The 26,414-nt window shown below is 40.1% G+C and overlaps 1 protein-coding gene across 1 annotated transcript in view; it reads left to right on the top strand.

Moving 5' to 3' along the window:
• The first annotated feature begins 6 nt into the window (after nucleotides 1–6).
• The window catches only part of LOC124172709, a 54,125-nt gene continuing 27,717 nt past the window's right edge, over nucleotides 7–26,414 (top strand). Inside the window, exons 1-4 of the mRNA XM_046552178.1 lie at nucleotides 7–162; nucleotides 3,582–3,659; nucleotides 5,718–5,843; nucleotides 26,060–26,223. Coding sequence (XP_046408134.1) covers nucleotides 11–162; nucleotides 3,582–3,659; nucleotides 5,718–5,843; nucleotides 26,060–26,223 — 520 coding nt within the window. The 5' untranslated portion in view covers nucleotides 7–10. The remainder of the gene's footprint in view (nucleotides 163–3,581; nucleotides 3,660–5,717; nucleotides 5,844–26,059; nucleotides 26,224–26,414) is intronic.

Raw genomic sequence — 26,414 nt, 5'->3', positions numbered from 1 at the left:
TTTCCTCTTGATGCTTGCCCCGCATCTCTATTTGTTGGACATGCTGACAGATATCCACACGGCATATTTACACTTCAGCCATAACAACTACCTGTATTTTGGCTTAACAGTGCTTTTTGTTTGCGGACCTATGATGGCAGAGATCATAAGCTACGTTATTGTGTAAGTATAACCAATCTTCAAAATCCAATAAAAATCCAATTTTGGGGTAAACGGTTTAAAAAATAGCCTATCACTGTTATTTGTTACAAACGAGGTTGCCTATTTGATTAAGCCTTTCAACTTCATTAAATATACTTTTAATATTAATTAGATCACATTTTTCCTCATATGATTCACAACTAACTTCAGTTAATTTCAATTAATATATTTCGGTGAATGTAGATCTATTTAAATATTGGCGTGTAAATCTTGTCCATTTGGCCAAAGAGGATATTGAAACGTAATCTAGGAATGCAATTTAGTGGATGATTGGGCTAAGATTATCTCGATTAAGATGTTCGATGATATCGATGTTAGCCAATCACAATGCAGCGCGGGCAAATACGAACTTCTTTAGGGAGGCAGTGTTGTCGAATGGAATGTGGTTTGGAAGAAGCAGCCAGAGAAAGTGAAAAGATAACATTTACTCTCGAATGAATTGGATAGTCATGCATGATTCGATCGAATTATCTTCGGACAGGGAGTCTCGTGTATGCAGACCTCTTGCCACTTGAACAACTGAAACACCTTTGTTGAAATTGGTTCGAGAGTTTAAGTTTAATGTTTTCAGCAAGGGTACTGAGTAGAGGAGGCCCAATTGCACTCCTTGGAAGGCTGATTTACGTACCACTTCGGTCTTATTTTAATCGTTTTTTTTTAATGTCCGAAGTGTGGAGATAAGTGCAGAGCAATACAATTTTTTGCATTCCATTTTTTTTTAATGCGAGGAGTAATAGGAAAGCTATGAAAATGTCAGATTACAGCATTATTTTCATGAATATCTTTTAACACCACTAACTATACCTTATTGCCCCGTAAAACTAGAATCAAATTATCTGTCAGCGACGTGAGTGGCGACTTTCGCAACTCGATTTAAACACGCAGTGGATGACAACATATTAAGAGGCCTACTTGAGGGTCATCTGTTGTAATATTCGTGGTTTTCGCTTCGTCTGGCTGGTGCTTTGAAACGATTTTCGGTTTGACAACACCGCCTCTCTAAGGAGGTTCGCTTTCGCCCGGGTTGCACCGCGATTGGCGAATTGAAATCGCAATAATTCGGATATGGTGCGACTGAACCAAAAATTTATTAAAAGAAGATAATTTACTGTTGAGAATAACTCAATAACAACCATGGTAGCATATCTTTGAATATCCGACCAAACTGTATGTATGTCACCGGTACCCTCTCATACGTTTATTATTCTCAGCTTAATAATTAATAAGCTGTTTCATGGGAGGGAACTGGCCACCCTTACTATAAATTTGTGATATTTTGTCCCTGTTGCTAAGTGTGGTGTGAGCTCTGGACTCATACATTCAAACCAACATCTGAATTGAAGCAACGCGTGAGTGAGCGTAAGTAGATAATTCAATGATTATTTACATATGTGGGAATGTAATTTTACTGCTATCACGATCTACTGTAACCCGTTTCGTCGGGTTTTGGGGGTGGAGGAGGATTCTTTGGAGGGTTCGCTCTAGGCGAGCGGGTCGTGGTTCGGGAGTAAGGGGAGGTGGGGAAACAAAAAGGGAATAGTGGGTGTGGGGTGGGTTTCAATTGCTGAATGGAGGCTGGCGTGCACGAAATAACAAAGGCTTAAGTGACAATTTACAATTTCAACAAAACTTTAAATACAAAATTTAACTTTGAAATGAACAACAAAACACGCAAATGAATTATTCTTCTGAATAAAAATAAAACTACTGCAACTGGCCAGTTAAAAACTACGTGACAACAATTATCAAACAATGAAAGATAAGGAACTCTGTTTTAACAAATGTTGGCGTAAATGAAAGAAAACGGAATAGTTGATTAATGACAAACGCTAAAATCAAATGATCACATTTTGTCCTAATTACTATAATTAACTGTTCACACACACGCGGGGATGAAGGGGAGGGCAGAAAAATCATAAAAAATGCACGGGAATGTTTCACAGTTCTTCTTGTCTTGAATAGTGGGGAGAAATGGGGCTCTTCGGGGTCTTCTGAATTCAGGGGGTGGGTTAAAGGGTGACAAGAGTGCTTATCGCTCTCTCTGAGTTACGGATGGAGATGGCTTCCTTGGCTGGCTCCGGTCAACGTGGCTGCGTTTCCTCTCGCTGTAGGACGAGAGAATCTCTTCACTGGGCGTCGTGGAGTGACGTTTCCCTATAATGAGAGCTGGAAATCTCCCGCTCGTCTCCTCTTTCCTTGCTACTGCCGTAATTAATTTCAAAGTCAACTTCCACCTCTCACTTCTCTCTCGCTCACGTCCACAGGTTTACGGGAATGCCTTAGATGACCGCCAGTGCCTCCGGTTGCATCTCCATGCCGAATAGTCTCTTTTTCGACTGCTGTACTCAGCTTTTATAGCCCCGTGGGTCACTTTCTGTGGGTTGGGGTAAGGATGGGAGATACGAGATGGCTGGTTTTCTCCGACTCTTCAAGAGGGGAGGGGGAGTTTTCGCCAAAATTGGTGGAGAGTGGGGGTAATGGATTACATCACTTTCCGTTTGCTATGTGCAGGTGATCTTCTCTCGCTGTGGGGTGGGGTAAACTTACTGCTTGTCACGTACACATAGAAAAATTCCGCTCTTAAAGTAGGCGGAAGAATCGTGGGAGGGGGATGGAAAAATACGGCACCTGGGTCATTAACGCTTCACATACACACGCACACATTCACACAAAATTACATAAGCCTTCCCTACCTCGTAAACGCCGATTTAGACGCCCATGAACCGCGCCAAGCGGCATCGGTTACAGTATGAAGTGCTAGACATTGCTGGATTTAGGGAGTGGGTGGCCTGGGGTCCATTTCGGTGTGAAATCCACTTTTTCAGAGTCCTGCAATTTGCAATACGCTTACCAAACTGAGCTCTTCGTCTTCCTAAATGCACAAAGAGCTGCACGCGCATCTTGTGTTTTCAACGACACCGTGTGCCAGTGGTTGTGTTCTCAGCTACATTAACAACGCAAACGAATAAAGTGTATTTTTATCTTCAGCGTCAACTCTCTATTGACGTCAATGTTGATGAATACATGCTCACCAAATACCGCCCAGATTCACTTCGAAATCCCATAAACACGATATATCCTCTTTTTCCGATTTTGTAAGATTTATCTCTATATTGAAGGGAGCCCACTGCTGGGTGAGTGACCCTGAGTTGGTGAGTGAGTCATGGTCCATTTGGCCTCCCCTATGATTCGACCCTGATGCTAGAGTAATCAGAGCACATACTTTAAGTTGATTCCAATAGGGTTATTAACCGTAGCATGTGTGGATTCTTTCTTTTTGCATAAGATACTCCTTTCCCTTTACGATTTTTACTCTGACTGCTTGATAATAGGACCAAAAAATTAGCAAATCAACTCACACATCTTTCTTCTCTTTTCAGGTCGCTGTTGGGAGGGGAGTTTAGGAATTCGTTCAGGAAGGGATTACTCAACTTTGAATCACTGAAACTGCTCCCTAAGTAAGGAGAGAGGCTTTTAGCTACTTTGATATTAATTATTTACACATGTTCTATAAATTTGGTTTACGGTTTCTGTACACTTTGTATAAGAGTTATATACAAAATGGTTGAATGGAATTACAAATTTTTAACAAATTGTCTACAGCTTGTATAGGGGTTGTATAAAATATGTATGCAATTGTGTGTACTTTTTACACATTTTATGCAATTTTATGCATTGAATAGAATTGTATAGGCTGAATTTAGCCAGCAAAAATGTAGCAATATGTATTGCGTAATTTTTTACAGTCCAGACAACTTGTATGCAAAGTAGTGACCTACGAAAGAAAATCCTAAATAAGGTGTCATGGCCGAATAGTGAAGCCTCACTTGGAATATGCTGCTAGCGTGTGGGACCCTTACGAGGTAGGACTAATAGGTGAAATTAATCGAGTACAGCGCAGGGCGGCCAGATTTGTGATGAGTTGTTACGACAAAAAGTGCAGCGTTTCAAGTATGTTAAACAAATTAGGATGGGAATCTTTACAGGAGCGTAGATCGAAGTATAGGCTTAACTTACTTAGGAAACTCGAAGATAATATTTTCTCAGATGACGTGAAGCATATCCTTCGTTTACCATCGTACTATAGTAGACGTGATCATGAGAATAAAATAAAAGAAATAGACTGAAAAACAGAGAGATTTAAAATGTCATTCTTCCCTCGTACTATTAAGGATAGCAATGTTGTCTCAATTGAAAGGATTAATGGCAACGCTCGCTAGGATCACCCATTGCATGTTTTTTCGTAGTTCTAACCTTGCATGTATTTGCTCTAGGAATTACTAACAATTAGCAATTTTTTTATGAATAAGCATGTATATTTTTCTAGTGTGCGTAATATTTCTTTGACTGTGAGGTGTGCATGTGGCGGTCCTCTTGCATGCTGCATGTTGGTGATTGGTCACCCCCTGCCAAACACCCTATAGGTGGCTCGCAGGGTATTATGTAGATGTAGATGTAGAATAGAGTGAATCAGTTGCTATTGATTTTTTGGAAACTGTTACCTGCAAGCATTTTGCCAGTATTATTTTCTTACCCAAATACCAGCAGAGTTCTGATGGAAAATCATAGAAGTAAGAAGTTTATGAGCAGCGAAAAGTGTTGCGTTCACTATTTTGCCAACCTGTGTGAGACAAATGCTTTCCGTATACGCAATGGTTCCCCAGAACTCTGAGGTTTAGAGAGAAATGATAGTACACCTTCAGAATGGGCAAAAGTTAGCCAACTTATGGAAGCATTAATTGGAATGGGTAAAGTTATACCGAAAAAACTGTTGTACATGAATTCTTTTATTTATTCTTAAAAAATAATCGCATAAATAGCCCATATTCAAGTCCATTTTAGCCTTATAACATCATATCATATACGGTTGAAGTACATTACGTATGGTTTTAAAAGCACACATTCAAAATCCATTAAGGCCACAACAAAGATTTTTAGGTAGCCTTATCACTCTAACTATTAATGCATAAACAAATAATCTACGGTTTTTACGCACAATTACCACTACAAGCAACAATACATAGGTAAACACTAAGCTACTAGCGTCATCAACGGTAATGGAGGACGTTATGAGGTCAATTGGGGCGATATGGTACTATGAGAGCTCCTTCCCAAACACGTGAAATCGTGGAAAAAAGGGTGAATGAACATTGGAGATAAGTCATCCTCAAAATATCAGCTTTATCGAAAATGTGGCCAGATATGTGCTGACGGGGTTATTAGAAGTGGTGAACAATTATCAGAAGAAAATAAAAAAAGACGAGAAATATTAATATTCAATTGCAATTGATTATCATTGAAACAGGAATTCATAGGCATATGGTTTTAGGAATTTGATATATTGTTTCACTGTGGTGAATTTAGTATACGAGCCTGAGCTGCCTTTAAAATGCCGAAACTTTTAAGCTTGATAGAATTATTTTGAGTAAGCTCTATTGACAGCCATTCACATGATGGAGATATGATATTTAATTAGCGATCATAAGTGTGCTAATGAATTGAACGTCTGTTTTCAGATCTATCTGGAGCCTCTGCTATGCCATGAACTCAAGGAGTCAGTTTGGTGATGACCTGGACAGGTTCTACTCGGAGCTGCACCGATTACGTTGCGTTCGCTTCGAGGGCCAGCCGAGGAGGCGAAGGTAAATACCGTAGTCTTAGGCTTACGTCATTTGAAATTTTGATGATGGAAATGAATTTTACTCTTTTACGTGGTGATTCGACAGTCTTTGACTCATGATTTCTCTCATCTTTATTTGATCTTTGGAAATACCGTGATGTTTACTGTGGTAAAATTGAGCATTTTATGCGTTCATTATAACAAGAGGCCACTACTTAGATGTATAAGTTCCATAAGGTTCTAACTACTACCATCTACATCTACATCTACATAATACCCTGCGAGCCACCTCTAGGGTGTTTGGCAGGGGGTGATCAATCACCAGCATGCAGCATGCATTTGGACTCCCACATGCACACCACACCGTCCAAAAAACGTCCCGTATAATAACAAAATATACTACTATATGCTGTTAGAAATAGAATATAGAATAGAGATTCAGAAACATGCTTTAAGTTTTACATAGGTTAGTAGGCTACACTACAAGTCATGCAATCTATTTACGAGGTCTATTGCTGCCGTTATAATCTCTTATCGATCGTGGAAAAAATGACATTCGGAATCTGTCTGTTCTGCAATCTATCTCTCTTATTTTACTTATATGATCTGATCTTCCGTAGTACGTTGGCGTCCGCAAGATATGGTTAACTTCGTCAGAAAAGACACTGCTCTTGAATTTATCTAAAAGGTTTAGTCTATTTTTCAATCTACGGTCCGACAGAGATTCCCATCCGAGTTTATCTAAGAGGTCAGTTACACTAACAAGACTATCGTAACGACCTTTCACATACCTGGCAGCTCTTCTTTGCACGCGTTCTAACTCTGTCATTAAGCCTTTTTCATGAGGGTCCCAAACACTGGCAGCGTATTCCAAATGTGGTCTAACGAGGGAAAAGTAGCTAATTTCTCTCATTTTGTCGTCGCACTTTCCTAATATTCTTTTAACAAAACCCATTTTACGATTAGCTTGACCGATTATTTCTCGAATATGTTTATTCCACGATAGATCATTATTGAGTCTAACCCCTAGATATTTCACGGATTCAACTGCCTTTAACTGGATACCCCGAATGATATAGTTACGCTGTAGGGAGTTATTCTTCTTCCAGAAATTCATTACGACGCAATTTTCTAAATTTAATTCTAACTGCCAAGCATCGCACCAAGCTTGGATAGCAGCAAGGTCATTCTTTAGTTCATCCATATCTTTGCAGGAACGGATTTCTCTGTAAACTACAGCGTCGTCTGCAAATAATCGTAACTTACTCTGCACTACTTCGCCAATGTCGTTTATATAAAGAAGGAATAGGAGTGGGCCAATGACACTACCCTGAGGAACGCCAGAAGTGACTCTTACCTCATTGGAGACTGCACCGTCTAATACTATTCTTTGGACGCGGTCGCTCAAAAATTCTCTAATCCAGGAAATGACATCTTCGTCTAGACCATAAGATTTCAGTTTTATCATTAACTTTCCGTGGGATACTTTACCATCGGGCATTAAAAACTCTGGTAATGAGAGGTGTCTGCTAATTGCAATTGTCCACCATTTGGAGGTAAGCAATACAATAGAATATTGGGACAAAAATATACATAACCTGCTGTCCCCCTCCATCATTAAGAGTGTCCGTTATTGTACGTTTTTGGAGAAGAAATACACATTTTCTGCTTTCCGCTCTGCTATTCCTCCGCCTCCGTTATTCAGAATGTCTGCTGTTTGGAAGCGGTAGTTTCATAGTTCTACATTCTGCCGCTTGGACCTAAAAAAGAATCCTTAAATGGAAGGTGTGCATTGTTAAAGGCAATTGCGGCGAAAATTAAGATCTTCTCCTGACTTTGTCCGTCATTGAAATTATTTGGAGACGTAAGTTCCATTGCGTTCGATGTTATTCTGCTCGGACCGAGAAAACTTCCCGATCATGGAAAGTGCCCTTACTTGGAGGTGTCCGTTAACCTTTCAAAACGGTGGAGTTCTCCCCCTAGAATGGATGCTTGACTGAGCCCCAAGAGATTCTTTGGTTCTCTCTGTACGAACGATTTTTACAGGACATTCATTAAGAAGGTTCTCGCGGATAATCATTCTCTCACATCACCAGGAATGTGATCCGATACGAAAAAGCAGTTGAAAGTATGAAATTTCAATAGTTTCGGACCGCTGTCACATTAAGGCACTAAACCGAAAAAGCACTAAACCAAAATTGCAAGAAATGGGATGGCATGAAACCTCCTCAAATCCGAAATGTCATTTTACGGAAAAAAAACCGCCGATCCATAAAGACGCGATAGTTTCGTACCATATAGTGGAATATAGTTTCGGATCTGCCATCTCACTCACTCAAAGGCGAAGAGGGGCTGGGGAGGAAGCCAATTAACCTATTAAAATTCTAGGGAAGAGGGAATGGAGGGAAAGAAAAGGAAAGGTCATTGGCCACTCAAATGAGGTAGCAAGCTGGAAAATTCCGAGCGGGATTTCTCCCGCGCAAGTAGAGGTGGGAGATCGTTTGTTTTTGTGACTCTATTGAGGGATTATACGGCACATGCTGGGGTTTTCCACTGTTAAACAAAGGGTCAAGGAGTTGTTTGAGAAGGTTTGGCCATCAGGTAAAGACATAGTTAAAGAGATATTGTGAAGTGGTCAAGAGTCTGGGGCGTCTAGGGATAATGAGAGGGAATATCCAAGGGGTTAAGGAGAGACGAAAAGGGGGGAGGAAGGAGTAAGGAAGGTGGGAAGAGGTTGGGGTTTCCAACGCGAGAAGTGAGCGGCTACAGAAGAATAAACCAAGTATTGGAATTGAGATGGGCCAATATTTCGGAAGGGAAGGATCCGGGGAAGGAGTATGCTTATTTGAGAATGGAAGGTTGAGGAGACGTGCATGGTTTGCAAAAAGATGACCATTTAATTAATTAAGTTTATGGGACTGTAAAATATAATGTTCAATATTTTTTTCCTTTCTCTCCAGATAAATTACCTTTAATGCAATGAATTTTAGCATCCAAGTGACTTTGCAGAGGAGTATGATTTTAGATGTTTTGAAGGGAAATGAATCCTTTTGTGGTTGCGATATGGATAAAATTGCATGTATATTATAAAATAAGTTCAAATAATGTTAATGAATATTATATTAATATTTTCAGAACCAATTAAAATTTGGGAATATTTGTGTACACTTTGGCACCGAATCTCGTGGAGGGAAATTCTTCCACACTAGGAGTCCCTTGAAAATTTATTGCACTCCCTGTACTCGCGTGGAAAAGAAGCAGAAGTTCGCACCCATCCTAAGGCTGGGACCCAACTCAGCGGGACGGCAATTCTTTCATGTAAAAAATGAATTCCTTGTGTTTTTCTGAGCGTGAAGAAATTTTAAGTGAAGTTTTTACGATCATATTGACGGATTTAGACTATTTCTATTCCAAATCGGCAGATTCGGCCCTTCCTCGAACTGAAAGATCCTTTTCTTTCCCCTCCGCGCGGTCATCCATTGCTTTTTTGGCGTTTTTTCCCAAAAAATATTCATAGCTTACCTGATATACCTGACGTTAGACATGAATTCTTCATTTTTCGGTTATCACATGAAAATTTCAATCGGAGAATCAGATTAACGCTTGAACTCCGATTGAAATTTCCATGTGATAAGCGAAAAATGAAGAATTCATGTCTAACGTCAGGTATATCAGGTAAGCTACGACTATTTTTTGGAAAAAATGCCAAAAAAAGCAGTGAATGACCGCCCGGAGGGGACAGAAAAGGGTCGTTCAGTTCGAGGAAGGGCCTGGGCTCAAAAGGAGATGCATTAGGCTTGTCTTCTGTGTCCGCGGCGGTCCTTTTCCTAAACCCCGCGCGGCACATACGCATTACAGTTTTAACTATCGTAGTGTGAATACTCGTTAGTTCCAGCGATCGCTGGAACAATTGTAATTCGAACGAGGCTTATGCCCAGCTGTGTTGAGCTCCTAAACTAGGAGTTCCCAAACCCGCGACCGTCATAAAAGAGGGAAAGAGCATGGAAACCCATATTATCGGAAAACGTTCTGCCAGGATGAAGTGACGAAAGAAGGACGAAAAGTTTGTAAACCTCCCATTGCTCTATTTTGTCATGCAGTTGTCTCAGTAAGAAAGAATATGGGAGGAAGAAAAATTGTTCGATAAAAACGCATTGAACAACAAAAAACAAAAACTGCCAGGAATTTCTACGACTGATATTTCCGTCTTTCGACTCCCAGGGCAAGAAATGTATTGGAAGTAATTTATTACCAGCGTTAGTTGTGCAAGAATTAAAGAGGTTTGACCGTGTTTGACACCCTCTCCTAGAGGCTTTTATTGTAGTCAGACTCCAGTCATAACGATGCTGTAGTGTGTGGTACCCGTATGAAGCCGGACTGATAGCTGAAATCAATCGAGTACAGGACAGGACGGCTTGATAGGTGATGAGTTGTTACGACAAAAAGTGCAGCGTTTCCAGTTCATTACACGAGTTAGGATGGGAATCTTTACAGGAGCGAAGATCGAAGTATAGGCTGAATTTACTTAGTAAATTGAAGGAGATATTTTCTCAGACGACGCGAAATATATCCTTCGTGTACCGTCGTACTATTGTAGATGTGATCATGAGAAGAAAAAAAAGGAAATAGACCGCAAAAGATGAGTCTTTAGATGCTAAGATGACTCGTTGTTTTTTTTCTATAGTTCTAACTCTGCATGGATTTCCTTTAGGAATTACTAACCATTGGCAAGTTTTGTCTTCGCATGAATATGCATGTATATTTTGCTGGTATGCGTTATATATTTCCACGACCGCACGGTGTGAATGTGGCGGTCCTCTTTCATGCTGAATGCTGTTGATTGATCACCCCCTGTCAAACACCCTAGAGGTGGCTCGCAGGGTATTATGTAGATGTAGATATAGAGGACACCGAAGTATTGGTCACTTTCAGCCCTTTAACACTAGAATGCCGAAGGGTGTCATTTTGACACCCTACGCGAACATTTTTTTCAAAGCTGGACTTCAAAGATTGCTGTAGAATGAAATATTTCGTGACTTTCAATCATTTTTAAGGCTCAATAAGACGACAGTTTTAGGGACACCCCCTCTCTTTTTTCCGGCCTAAAAGATCAAATTTACCTTGAATGCCGGAGGGTGTCATTTTGACACCCAGTATATTTTATCATTTATTCGTTCGGCTTAGGTGTTTCGTGGGATGCAGTTTGAATATAACTTGCCAAATTATTATTTTAGAATATTATATTACCTTCATGATTGTTTATGTTTTACATAATATTAATAAATATCAGCTGTTTATAATTTTTTCGAAAATTTATTAGCTCATGAGATAAGTATATTCCGCTCTATTTGAGAATGATTTTCCTTGAAACGAGCCAAATTTTACCGCGACGACACTCATTTGCCGTGAAACATTAGTGTAGTGAAGTGCGCAACAATGCAATTGGCTTCTGCCGAGAGTTTGTGTTCAGCTTCCCAGCGCAGAGTTTGACACACCAGCGTGTCACGACCAGTCGAGACGTGCTTCTTGATTTGCATCAGCAGTTTGATCTTAATTTTGTCACTGTATGGACGTGTACGCCAGAGAAAATTATTGCAATACTAAATGATATTCCTGCCTTTGATGCCATGAATTGCGGTGAATGGACATCTAAATTTGTTTGGAAACAGCTGTTCGTCAATGGTTATGTATGGTCCAGACTATGGTTAGGGCATTGTAATACTTCAGTTACGAAAGATAAAGATCGTATAATGTAAGTGCCTACACACGATTGAGTATTTGTATCTGCTACGTACGGTATTAGCGATGCGTTCATCATTGTGTTTTAGACGAACCTGGATCAGCGCTATCGGACAGAAGAAATTTATGCGTAGTCGTGAGGCTGTTTGCCGACGTGGAAGGGGTGCTGGTCAGGCTTCAAAGTGACGACGCCTTCTCGTTCAAGATCCTACGTGAGAAGGAGATGACCATGCTTTGGAAGCATAGCCTGGGCCACAAATAACCTTTGACAAACAGCTGTTTCCAAACAAAGCTAGATGCTCATTCACGCAGTTCATGGCATCAAAGCGTGATGATGATGATGATTATAGTATTCTACCGATCAAGGTAGGTTTCCATGGAGCACGCAAGAAGTGATCTGGGAGCCTCCCTTTCCTTCCAGCACTGACTTCTTTAATTCAATGTAAGGCCTACTCTCTTTCAATCTATCTAAAAAATCCTATTCTTCTCCTTCCCCTCCCTCGTTTCCCTAACATTCTACCCTCTAGCACCATTTTCAACATCCCCTCACCACTAAGCACTAACTCCATCCATACCTTCTGTCTCCTGCGTATCTCATCTAAAAGCTGCCTCTCCTCGCCAACCATATCCAGCACTTCGTCGTTCCTTTTCCTCTCCGTCCATTTCACCCTCTCCATTCTTCTCCATACCCACATCTCGAATGCCTCCAATCTTCTCTCGTCTCCTTTCCTCAGTGTCCACGTTTCCGCACCGTAGAGAGCTACACTCCAAATCAAACTCTTCACCAGCCTTTTCTTTAAACTCTTACACAACGATCCTCTCAGAAGCTCCTTCCTGTTCATGAACGCCTCCTTCGCTAATGCTATTCTCTTCCTGATGTCCTTACTACTGTATCCGTTTTCCTCTAACAAAGATCGTAATATGTAAGTACCTACACACGATTGAGTATTTGTATCTGCTACGTACGGTATAAGCGATGCGTTCATCATTGTGTTTTAGACGAACCTGGATCAGCGCTATCGGACAGAAGAAATTTATGCGTAGTCGTGAGGCTGTTTGCCGACGTGGAAGGGGTGCTGGTCAGGCTTCAAAGTGACGACGCCTTCTCGTTCAAGATCCTACGTGAGAAGGAGATGACCATGCTTTGGAAGCATAGCCTGGGCCACAAATAACCTCTGACAAACAGCTGTTTCCAAACAAAGCTAGATGCTCATTCACGCAGTTCATGGCATCAAAGCGTGATATATATGGGCAAAAATACTGGTCTGCAGGGGATAAGGATAGTAATTATTTGATAAACGGATTTCATTACCTTGGCAAGGACGACTCTCATCAAGCTGGCGATCGCTTTACAGATCATGATGTATTGAAAATTATGCGGCCCTTCTTGATCAAAGGCAGAAATATCACTACAGGCCAATTTCACATCACTTTGCTTGGTTTTTCTATAAATAAAGGGTACAAGCCTTTGGGTACCGTGAATAAGATAAAGAAGGATATCTCAGCTGGAATAAAAGCTTCTCAGGAATAGTTGCATTTAAATAAATTGTACAAAAAGTGTAACGTTACAGTTACCGTTTATCAGAGCAAACCGACAAAATGCGTTCTTGGTCTAAGCCTTCTTCGCCGTCATGTTGTCATTAGTGACAACTCTAATAAATCGCCCGAAACTGAACCAAAACGGACTAGAAACTGTCAAGTAAAGATAAAATACAATAAAAACAGAACTTTTAGTTTTTGTAAGCTGTGTAAAAAGTCAGTGTGGCCAAAATAGCGCGAAAGTGCCACAAATGTAAAGAATCAGCAATTTAGATGATTTGGAAGTCTGTACAAAAAAGTATTGAATTTGTTTGTGTTTTTTACAGTGTTTTTGTTTTCTTCTATACAATTTTGAAGTTAAATATTCGTAATTTATTTTATTGTTTTCAAAATGTTCATGTTTCAAAGCAAATTTCCACATTCGAAGACGAAAACCAGATGCAAACTTCATTTCACTTATCGGAAAGTTAATTACAGATTCCTAAACTGGAGTAATTAGTTCTTTCTTTGTCGTTATTTTAATGCCATGTTTTATTTTTATTTTACTCGCTCTCTTCTTTGTCCTTCCGGGAAACATTTTGAAACTCAAATTTTGAGCACTTCCTGATTAACAAGAGGGTTGAAATTTTCAGGTTCGCTTAAAACTGGATTGCAATGCAATGTTCTTGCAGTTATACCACGATTGGAAGAATACCTCAAGCAATATTTAGAAGTAAAAATGAAATACGGAGTTTTAGAAATGGCCACATAAATTCAATGGAGACGATGCAATCACAGTGGGTGAAAAAAGCATCTGCTTGTAAAGCTTAAAGTACGCGTTTATTTTTTCTGTTGTTCATCTTCAACAGAAGCCTGCGATTTATCATTCCTTTTATGGTTTTCTCTGAAAATTGGGTATTGCCACGGGGAATTTTCGTTTTCACTTAAAACTCCTGCCGTATCTACGTTCCAGTGGATAAATGAATAAAAAATAATTGATACAGAACAATTTCACATTGAAGGAAAAAGTTAACAAATTGAATTTAGAGATGAAAAGATTTTAGACAATACAGAAAAAAGAGGAACTGCATAATACAATAGTGCATCAAGGCATTTATTTCAAAATATTGGACAAAATAGGCTCGCAAGATTACCAGTTAGAATCCATTACGAAAATTTGAAGGATGTTGATGAAACTCTTGCCGTATTATTTGAGATCTCTTGTCAATTTAAACAAATGAAAATTTTATTAGTACAGAATAGTAGTAGATTTTATAGGTAAAGTAGTTGAAGTGCAAAATAAACCGTGAAGTGAAAGAAAGTAAAGAAACATTGAGGATACCAATATAATAAGTTGTGGTAAGACCTCTATTTTAGGACTTCAGGGTGGGGATGGTGGGCAAGATGAATATTTATATTAGAACATATTACCAGACCAGTATGTATTAATTAATTTTAACATAAAATATACGGTGTCTAATGATTTTTACGAAATATTTATTGCGATAGGGTAGACTGGGTACGGTTGTGCCTGGGTGCGGTAGTGACAGTCGTCCCATTAGCAAATTATTGGTAAAAGAGGATTATGAAGGGGATAGAGGAGCAGCTTGCACATTATTACTTATGTCACAGTATTGTGTCGGCCATCGCACGACGTAAATGCTAGCAAGCATATTGGTAATCTACACTCATAAGTAAATATTTTATTCGATTTCTTTTGATGATTTGTGTTAGGTGAATATAGATAGATAGTTTAGCGTTTTTCCTTTATATAAAATAGACATTCTTGCTTCACTAGCAGCGACTTCTTCTTATCAACATGGTGATTGTTTGTTTTGCGAAAGAGTGGTACGGGTACGGTTATGACATGTTTCCTGGGTATGGCTGTGACACAAGTAAAAGTTATTTTTTGTTTTAGATGACCAAAATATGCACAAAAAAGACTTAAAGAGGACATTTTGGCATATTACACCAAGAATACGGTTACAAAGAAGTGTAACGAAAGATTTCTTTACAGAGAGCTGCGGTAATGCACAGAGTTAATCGCATGTTTTTGCTAAGATATGTTCGTAGCCGCGATAGCCCTGGTGCGGACGGAAATGAAAGCTTTATCAGCATGGCGTATGTTGTTCTCAACAAAGCGTTTTCGCCTTTCAACAGAACAGCAGCAGCAGCTATCAGAATACTTAACACGATGCCCGGACATTCATTTTGCAGTATGTCCTTATGGTCTTCATATTTCGATATAATTCATTTCAAGCATACCTAGAAATGTTTACTCAACCCCTCCACCAATTACACTGGACGGCAAAAAATATTTTTTCTCGAGCCCTCGTACCATTTCTGCTGATTCTGATGCAAAATAACCTCTTGAGTCTGAATATGACATCCGTTTTCCTCCATCACCCACCATTTTTGGGGGGCAGCCCCCATCTGATTTTCATCTCTTTTGCAATAATTTTTAAGAATGAAAAGGATAATATTAACATTTATGTTTCTTATTAGCTTTTTGAGAGGGGAAAAGTTCTAAAATATGATAATTAAGGAATAAGAACGTAGATTAGGGGGGGATTAGTTTCCGTTATCGATTTTAAAAACGCATTAGAATTATCAACCTTTCCTTTTTCTCGCAATTTTTCATTTATTTTCTTCATTTGTTAGCTCCCATTCCATCTTCCCTTACCCGAAATATCCAAGAATGATGGGAAAATATATCAATAGCTAATAATAGCAATAATAAAAATATTTGAGAACACGGGATAGAAAAAATAATGAAAATTTGTGCCAACAGTTCAGAAGACACGCTACCACGCTGGCGCCATACCAATACCACACGCGCATCAATAAAGAGAAAAATAACAAATGTGAAGAACGATGAATGACAAAAGTAGTTTGGTATTTGATTTCCCTTCATAAACTGAGGTAGAAGTTTCTCAAACAAAAACCAGCAGTAGGCCTAATATACATACCAACATGCCCGCATTCAAGTTGTCGGAAAATCTCCTCTCCTTCAGTGATATCTTCATGGAACCGTTCCCTATGCTAATTTGAAACTGCTTCAAAATATTCTATGAAAAGATCCAGGTGTGAATGAAGGAAATGCATTTTTAGTGATATGTTTCACCCCATGGCCTAATACGCTGGCAGCAATTCCTCGACATGGGCGACATAATCATCACTTCATTGTCACCCAAAAAGTTCTAACACACGTTTCAGAATCCAAAGCAAGCTCAGTTTTCTTTATGGTTCAGGTGTTTAATAAACGTCAAGCCTTGGAAAGGTTTCCTATTCTGGCGGCCCACGAATTTCTTCCTTGGTTTTAGCTTCACTAAAACAAAGACTTTAGGTTAAAAATAGATATTCAGCTCCTGTCTTGCCGATTGCTTTCACAAAATATTTCATCTGTCCTAGTTTGATGTGCAATGGTGGCAAGTGATCATTTTTTGTTGGAACCAGGGAAACATGAGAGACATTTTTATAACCATGTGTGAAGCTTTCTCGCAGAGGCCAGTTCCGTATGATGTAATGTTTTTTTCTCAGGCGCGGCTGTTGTATTCACAAATGAAGCAGTTCAGAAGCTGCAATAAGAGTTGGATGTCAGAGTAAAATTTATATGAAGTTTTAAGAATTAAAGAAAGAGGTTATTGTTGCGATGTTTAAATCAATTCACCACAAACATAGCTGAAGTGTGAGGATGTTTTTTACACACGCGTAACATTATTGCACATTAAATCACGGTAATAATCACAACTCAAGTCCACATACTGACATTCGCTCGGAAAAAGCCGGAGTACAACAACTTTTACTGTTTTGCACAATTTAAAATACTTTGAAAAAAGGACCCTTGTCCAGAACACCGAAAGATTTGACTCTGCTATGAGAGTATAAAAATCTCAATCTTATATTATTCGTATAATTAGAAAGTATTACTTTTCCTTTTTTAGCAGCGAAAGCAAGAGAATTGCCGTCCAAGCCTGAGCGGGGCCGGCCATCGTAGTAAAGTGAATCCTCCGAGCCATTGCTAATTTTTTTATTGTTGTTGCTATGCTATGCAGCAAGATATTTTTATTAATACTGATGTTTCAAGTTGTTATATATTTTATCATTGGGGGGAGGACGATGTGAAATGGAAGCTGGAAATTTTTATACATTTGAAAATTTGCGAAACAAATGCAAAATTGATCACTGTTAATGTGTTTTTACAAAATTTACGGAGACTTATTCGCCCAAAATATACCTCTTTAACATAAATATTTTTTTAGGATTTTGCTCCCCTCAAAACCACTAGAAAAAATTTAAATGCTTAAATAATCCTTTTAATTCCTCCAAACGACCAAAAAGTGATGAAAATTGGAGGGGGGAGCTCCCCCGAAAATGGTGGGTGATTGGAGAAAACGGAGTTCATATTCGGATTTAGGATGTCATTTTACGTAAGAATCAGCAGGAATGGTGTCAGGGCCGATTTTCATGCCGTCCATTGTTATTAATGGAGACGGATGTATTCACTATAGAGTAAATGTCAAGATAGACCTAATAATTTTAGATGCTATACTGCCTTTTTTGTTGTAAATGATTGAAGTATTCCCAAATTTATATCTTTGTTATTAAGATGCAATGTTTTCAGAAAGAAGGTTATACCGTATTATTATAAATATTTCGGTATTATTTTACAAGAGGTACAATCCGGATTTTGCCATCAAACCTTCACTTTCCTGTAGTATTTTTGCCTCCTGATTAACGTGGTGACATTCATTCCTGGCGGAAATTAATAGTTTTCGAGAAATTTTAACCTTTATGGATAGCGATTTTCGGGTTCTGCGCATGCGCCGCCATTTACGATCTTCACTTACTCACCCTTTACTTTACGCACTTCACCTTCTGCGCATGCGCAAACATTACCATGCCGCAAAATTTAAAGTTTACCCACTGAGGAAGACCTGCCTGGGACATCTGGGCAACCATAAGCACTGGAAGGTAAGCACATTTTACCCACTTCTACCTCCCACCCTACCAACTGGACCAGCTCTAAGGATATTTTTTTCTAGTTGACCAACTCGTACATGTGCCCGGAAAGTGATTTACCCACTTTACCAACTGGACCAGCTCGAAGGATATTTTTTTCTACTTGACCAGCCCGTACATGTGCCCAGAAAGTGATTTACCCACTCTACCAACTGGACCAGCTCGAAGGATATTTTTTTCTACTTAACCAGCCCGTACATGTGCCCAGAAAGTGATTTATCCACTTCTACCTCCCACTCTGTTATTTATTGGACCATCACTAGGGATATTTTTCTCTTGTTTACAATTTCAAACATGTTCCGTGAAACTCATTTACCGCGATTCCAATATGGCCGCGCATGCGCAGAACCCGAAAATCGCTATCCATAAAAGTTAAAATATCTCGAAAACTATTGATTTCCGCCAGGAATGAATGTCACCACGTTAATCATTAGGCAAAAATACTACAGGAAAGTGAAGGTTTGAAGGCGAAATCCGGATTGTACCTCTTGTAAAAATTTACCAATATTTCTTACAATTAAAACGATTTCAGACCATTTCAGAGTATTTTGGAAACCTTTTACAATCGCCCTTGGGGTGTTGTCGTTTGTGATACTTAATTTATTTTAATTGCCCCTTTGAGCTAAGAAATGTTTTCAGGGACACATTTAGTCTTTAAACGTACATCAATGTACAAATTACATTAAAGAAAACTTTTTGTTAAGCTTGCTAGCCTACTTACAGAACTATGTGCGATTAAAGGAGAATTGTCTCCACCGTACCCAGTCTCCCCTTCTCTTGATGGCTCTTGATGACACTGTTGCAATAGCTCCTAATTTCTCTTGTCGATTCAACCCATTACCGGCCGAGTAAAGAAATACTTAAAAATATAGAATTTTTTCTCTTCATTTGACCTAATAGCATGTTATGTAAGGTAAATTGAAAATATGGGTCCTCAAAAAAATTTGCTTATGGTAAAAATAAATGTAGCGTTTTCGCATTGTTGCACAGTGGGCCAGAATCGAAAAAAGCTGGCCAAAACCTCAAAATCGATTTTTTTTGAGCTAGGAAGTTGAAACTTCGCATATATATTCTCAAATTAATTGTGCATACCTTTCCAGATAATTTTTTCCTGTGTTACCACGTTAACAATATATGTGAGGTCAAAGTTGAACAAATTTAGCGAAAAACGACGACCCTCGATTTTTTCTGAAAATTGTCAACTCTATCCTCGTGCAGTGGTTTAATGAATAGATTTATCGAAAAAACTGTCATACCATCTTAATTGAAACTTAATTTATCTCATTTGAAGGGTTTTTAAATATTTAGTTTCATCTTCATAACCATAGATATATAACAAAATGGCGGAGCCTGTTTTCAGCCCTTTTTTTACATAAACGTTGAGAAAAAATAGATATTATCGTCAACTTTCACTAAGTAACTTATATCATGTCATTTTTTGAAGCTTACTTATTGTGAATCTAAAGTAAAACCTTGCACTAACCTGCAACCCCGAATTTTAAATCGTTTTTTCGAGCGTGCGGTCGACTCCAGTTCTGGCCCGCGGCGGCGGAGAGTACGGCGACGCGGCAAGCGCGTGGATGCAATATGGTCTCATTCATTTTTATATGTGGATAACAGATATAATAGTGATAGAAAGTAATCACCAGAAAGAAAATTTAATAAATATTACTACGAATGACTCTTATTATGCCATCGCTGGTCACTGCAAGAGGTGCAGTGAAAGGTTTCTTTTTTTAGTACATTCCATATACTACTACGGAGAATGGACTTAAATCGTGTGCTTAGTGTAGGGAAACGGACTCTTTTATAAACAAACAAACTCTATAATAATAAAAGATTTTGTGAGCTGCATGGACACAATAATATTCCTTAAATGTGATGGAAAATGGCTCAAGACAGTACTTGATTTTTCGGCTAAATGAAGTACCGTCTTGAGCCATTTTGGCAAAATCAAGTACTATCTTGGTGCTTGAAGAGTACATTATTCTTATCCAGTAAGTTTATTTAGTTTATATCTTTGATTTAAAGTAATTAATAACTATTCCTTATGCAGCATAATGTACAAGTTGCTTTAGTTTAGCCAGTGCAGGTGGACGTCAAGTCGTATGTTTTCAGGGTTGTAGCAAGAGAACGAAAAGGGAAAAGCGATTGCAAAAGGAGGACACAGTGACCATCCTCGGAGGCAAGAAGGACCCTTGCCAAGTGGATAAAATGCAACCCCGAGTATTATGTGATGTCAGATTATGAGGCCCTCTCACTAAGTAATTGTGTCCATGCAGCAAGGCTTTGATGTGAACCGATGTTTTGAATTTGTTATTATCTGAAAGGTGTATGTCCACATCTAAGAAGTTGATATTGGTTTTGGAGATAGAAGAGGTAAAATACTAACAAACAACAATACCTCCACTGCAGCAGTTGCCATCTACCACACACCAAACGTTCCATCCCTTATTCCCTCTCTGTCCACAGAATTTGTGATAATCCCGAAGACCTTCAATAGTTTCTCTCCAAACTTCACACCTCTCTTCTTCGCCGCGGCTACCCCGAAAAACTTTTGATGAATAAAATAAGAAAAAAACCTGCTATTTCCAATAAACCCCGTGCGGACAAACATTGCTCTCCTTCTTCGCTCACTACCTACTTTCCTGGTGCTCATGTGCTACAAAACATATTGAAGGACCTGTACCCCATCCTTTCCAAACACAAGTCCGCCTCTCAGATTTTCCCTTCCACTCCTCGGATCACATTTAAGAGACCACCGAATTTAAATACCATATTTAAAGCCACCCGCCCTCTTCAAAAGTCGCAGTCAGTCACTATCTCCACACCTTGGAGTCTCTAGTCACTCCACACCCGACTATCGTCCCAGGTGTGAAACCTGCAAGATATTCTCTCCATCCCCTGCCTCTTTCCTCCCCAAGCTTAAATGCCTACTGATTTTCTCCTCCACTACTTGTACTTCCACCAACATCATTTACCTTCTTCATTGTACTTTCTGCCCCGCTTTCTATATTGGCCAATGCACTACCCCCCTAAACCTCAGAATCAACAATCATCGCGCCTCCTGTTGTCCATCGTCCCCCCACTCCTCTCTACCAGTTCCTACACATTGTCTGTCACACGAATCCATCTTCAATCAATGCTACAAAGTATCCATTATTGCCTCCCTCCCTCCCACCGACTCCGCCCTCAACCTCCACACCCTCGAATTGGATTGCATTTGGCACTTTCAAGCCAATAGCTTTCCGGGTTCGAACGTCGCATCCTAACGTCTATTAATAACCCCCCCTCCCCAGGCACCTCTCCCCTTCCCCTCTTTTCCCTTGTCCAACATACTCCTTTCCTCTCCATTCTTACTTCAGTTAAGGAAGAGGCCTCAAGTGCTTCGAAAGCTTTAGTTAATATCCCGTGTGAGTGTTTCTTTTTTGTGTTTCTATGTGTATATATAATGTAACGGCAGCACCTGATATGTTTCTATTCACCCTTATATTGAGAAGCACTCTTCCTTTTTTCTTCCCTTCCCTTTTGTTTTGTTTCATTTATTTTTGTTTTGTGAAGGTTCATCTTATTTTATGCTATGTGTGCGCGTGCGTGTGCCATATTTAAATCTCGCGCACAGCGAAAAGTGCTCCGCCTTTAGAGAATAAAGTGTACTACTGGCCACCGCCCTCCCCTCCCTTCCCCTCTTACGAAGTTTACGTGGAAGAAAGTGGGTCAAGGAAGTAAAAGAACACGGCAGATGATCGGGGAAGGCGGTTCAACTTCTGCCTGCTCAACAGCTGAGCGATTGAGCCACTATTGCGTCAGGAGCTACGGCGCGTGGAAACTTCCTAGCCAACAGCCCGATGTAGACGCATCCCGTGGCCTGCAACCCCATCAGCCTCTGCCAACCACCGTGGGAAATCATCCCGGGGATAGACACGGCTCCACACCCAACGGGAAAACATCGCGAATTGACGAGACGCCGGACGACATCGTCACTTCTCTCGCACAGCGAGTTTCCCAGATTAAGGTGCAGTAAAGCCGTGCCCTCCACCACTTTCCCCGTGTGAAACTGAAACAACCACGTTTTTTACCCCATTCATCCCCTATTTTCCTCCTCAAGATTGCGCTGGAACAGTCAGTGAACCATAAAGTCATATTGTGTCGCAGTGGACTCTTAAACCCTGCAGTTTGTTGAACGCAGTTCAACTCTGATTTATTTTAATTTTTGTCAAGTTGCTTTTTGATTCCTTGTAAGTGCTATTTCCATGTCAATTAGTTTTAAGTCGCCCCATTCCATCCCCACTAACGTCCCTTTTTCCCGAGTGATGTATCTCATATTTTGTGTGCTTCATGTTATTTTCTCATGCTTTTGAGAATAAATGTTTATTTGTTTAATGCAACCCACGAGTACGTGTGTTTTCCTCCGAATCCAGCCCCAAATCCCCAATTGTTCCGTCGTTTCGTGCCCTGACCTACTCGTTCCTACGTCGTCCGCGACCCGAGATATTTCTTGCTCTAAATTAGTGGAACGCGATCCCGTCCGCCACAATATATATATACATGTATATATATATATATACTACTTCATTCATTCACACGACGCCTTAAGCGCAAATATGCATATAAATTCACAGGTAAGGAAAGAAAGGGAAAGGAACATGGAATAGAAAAAGGACAAGGACAACGGTGCTGTGGTAGATGGAAAAAGCCAGAAATCAGAGGGTAAAAATGCGACCTGTCCCAGTCAGGTCGCATTTTTACCCTCTGATTTCTGGCTTTTTCCATCTACCACAGCACCGTTGTCCTTGTCCTTTTTCTATTCCATGTTCCTTTCCCTTTCTTTCCTTACCTGTGAATTTATATGTATATATATATATATGTATATGTATATATATATATATACAATGTTTTGGAAAATATGATATGCACGTGGCACGTCATATAAATAGTTCAAGTTAATATCGATAAACACAGAGACACAAAAAAAGAAACACTCACATTGAATAAATAAACTCGTCGAAGCTATCGAAGCACTTCAGGCTTCTTCGTCAGCTGTAGTATGAATGGTGAGGAAAGGAGAGGGTTGGAAGAGGGAGAAGAGGGGTAAGGGGAGAGGTGTATGGGGAGGGGGAGTTCGGAATAGGGGTTAGGATGCGACGTTTAAAGTCTTGAGGAAAGCGCACTACGCGATAGTATAAGTATGTAACGGACAAAATAAACACTAATAAAAACATAGGAACACATAGAAAAGGACACTCACAAAGAATCTTGCAAACGTTTCAGCGGGTTGACCCGCTATCCTCAGTGCTATCAAAGGTGAACTGCTGCAGGCAGATCCTCCAGAAGCTCTCCTTGGTGAAGTAGTGGGAGTGGAAGAAGGGTAAGGGGAGAGGGGGGGAAGGGAGGGTAGGGTTTTCTTTGACTATTAGTGGGCAATGTTTAGCCCGGGCGTTTCAAACGCCTTTTCAACCCAAATATGTGCCATTTCCCTCGTTCTCACCTCGATGATGGTTGCCTTTTCTGGCAGAATTTCAATGATGGTTAGGGAAAAACATTTATCGAAAGAACTATTGTGTGAGACAGTGTGAATGGGGATGGGTTCATGAAAGGGGGGGGGTTATGCAGGAGTGCCTGTGGTTGTTCATTCGGATGGATATGGGTGTGGTGCATTCTCCTATGTAGTACGAGGGGCAAAAATTACAAAGCAGCTTGTAGACAACGTTGAAGGAAGTACAAGACGGTATGGAGGAGGATCTATTGATGACAGGTGAAGTGGTGGGGCGTAGCAGAGGGCAGCACTTGCAACGGGGGCGGTTGCATGGAGACAAGGAGGAAAGTGGGGGGAGTGTGTGCCGGAGGAGGGGATGGGTGGATTTAAAAATATTACCTTAGTTAGGTGCTCTTCTGTAGGCAATGGAGGGGCAGGATGGAAGAAGAACAGCTGTGGTTTTGTTTTTGCTGATGATAGGGTACAGTTCTTTTAATATTTTTTTAATTTTTTGAGTGCCAGGGAAGAATGTGGTGGTGAGATTGAGTTTGCTGGTTTGTTCTTTTTTGGTGCGTGGGGTGTACTGTTCGGAGGGAGAGAGTATTTTCTTTTTAAGCAGGGATTCTGGATACTCTCGTTTGAGGAGAGCATGGTGGAGGTTCTGTGTGGCTCTTTGAAGAGATGGTGAATTGTTGCAGATGCGATGGGCGCGGACTGAGAGGGAGTAGGGGATTGCGTGTTTGGTGTGGGGTGGATGGCAACTGGTGTAGTGTAGGTATTGTTCATGGTTGGTGGGTTTTTTTTTTACTATGGACCCATGGGCGTGATTCGCTTGACACATTCATTGTATCCCTCAACTCCACCTCATCCGTTTCTTTCACTTCATCAATTTCTGCTTCCTCCCTTACCTTCCTTGACATAAACATCCACCTTGAAAACAATACCTTCAGCACCTCCATCCACAAAAAAACCACCAACCATGAACCACCTAGGGGGATTTGGTTGTATAAACCCCCGCCGAAAACACTGGAAATTAGATTAGCCTGGATAGCTCGGTGGTCTGAGCATCTGCCCGGAAAGCAGAAGGTCCGTGGTTCGATTCCCAGTTCAGGTGAACTTTCTATGTGTTTTCAGCCTTCATTTCATCTCCACGCCACAGTGTCATCGTCCTGCATTTATGTTTCTATCTCTTTGTTTAAATTTCTATTATATGTTATTATGATTGTATATTCGCCTGTGGCGACCTGTGTGAATGTGAATGTAATCTCCACCCATTCCGCACAAATTTAGCCCAGCTTTAATAGTTAGTAAGGGGCCCAGTTGCCAATGATTATATAACCAACTCTTCAGTGCTTTGAATCGAGTACAGAAGCATACGCGGGGAAAAAATGATTCAGCAAAAGGATAGGGACCAGTGTAACCTTTTCATTGTCAGTGAAAGAGAATGAGAGAGACAGGCTACAAGTGAGGAGGTGCAAGGCACACTAAAACTGCAAAGGCTAATCCCAATCTATGTTGGGATTCGGGAATGGTCCGATTGGGTAGAAGTACATGAAATACGAAACACTATTATTTATGAGTTTTCATCTATTTTTTTCATTTTTTTGGTGCATTTTAAATATTTTTTTTATTTCCGTCTCTCCATTATGCATGGTATACATTCACCCCGTCCGTGCGTCAGGTATGACCTCATTGGTTGACAGTTGACAAAGTGAGACAAAGTGAGAGAAATTAGCTACTTTTCCCTCGTTAGACCACATTTGGAATACGCTGCCAGTGTTTGGGACCCTCATGAAAAAGGCTTAGTAACAGAGTTAGAACGCGTGCAAAGGAGAGCTGCCAGGTATGTGAAAGGTCGTTACGATAGTCTTGTTAGTGTAACTGACCTCTTAGATAAACTCGGATGGGAATCTCTGTCGGACCGTAGATTGAAAATTAGACTAAACCTTTTAGATAAATTCAAGAGCAGTGTCTTTTCTGACGAAGTTAACCATATCTTGCGGACGCCAACGTACTACGGAAAATCAGATCATATAAATAAAATAAGAGAGATAGATTGTAGAAAACAGACAGATTCCGAATGTCATTTTTTCCACGATCAATAAGAGATTATAACGGCAGCAATAGAACTCGTAAATAGATTGCATGACTTGTAGTGTAGCCTACTAACCTATGTAAAACTTAATGCATGTTTCTGAATTCTATTTCTAACAGCATATAGTAGTATAGTTTGTTATTATACGGGACGTTTTTTGGACGGTGTGGTGTGCATGTGGGAGTCCAAATGCATGCTGCATGCTGGTGATTGATCACCCCCTGCCTAACACCCTAGAGGTGGCTCGCAGGGTATTATGTAGATGTAGATGTAGATTGGTCCTGGCGTGCTCTGCTTTTCTCGCCTTTTTTCTAGCTTTGTTCTTCATAAATGAATATGTTTGCGTTACCTGACACACTCATATGTTTTCACTAGCCTATTTTTATAGGTATAAAGCACCACTTATCCAGGCGCAGTCTTGTGCGATGATGGTGATGAATGAGAAGCTCCTGTATAAGTGGAACATGAATGAGGCCCTGAATGAGTCGGCGCCTCAGCTCCTCCTCCAGATGATCATCATCAACATTCTAATTGCCAACGGCGAGGTGGACGGTGAGTGGATTTACATGTATGATCAGTGTTCACTGCGGTCGATGGAATAAAAAAAAACTCCCGACTGGTTGAACATAATTTATATCTACGTATCTCCATGTGAATCACCTCAAGAGTGTTAGGTAGGAGATGATCCATAACTAGCATGCAGTATAAAATAGGATTACCATATGCACAACACATGGTAAAAA

This window comes from Ischnura elegans, assembly GCF_921293095.1.
Source record: "Ischnura elegans chromosome 13 unlocalized genomic scaffold, ioIscEleg1.1 SUPER_13_unloc_2, whole genome shotgun sequence".
NCBI classification, from domain to species: domain Eukaryota; kingdom Metazoa; phylum Arthropoda; class Insecta; order Odonata; family Coenagrionidae; genus Ischnura; species Ischnura elegans.
This window is presented reverse-complemented; position numbering and strand designations above follow the sequence as displayed.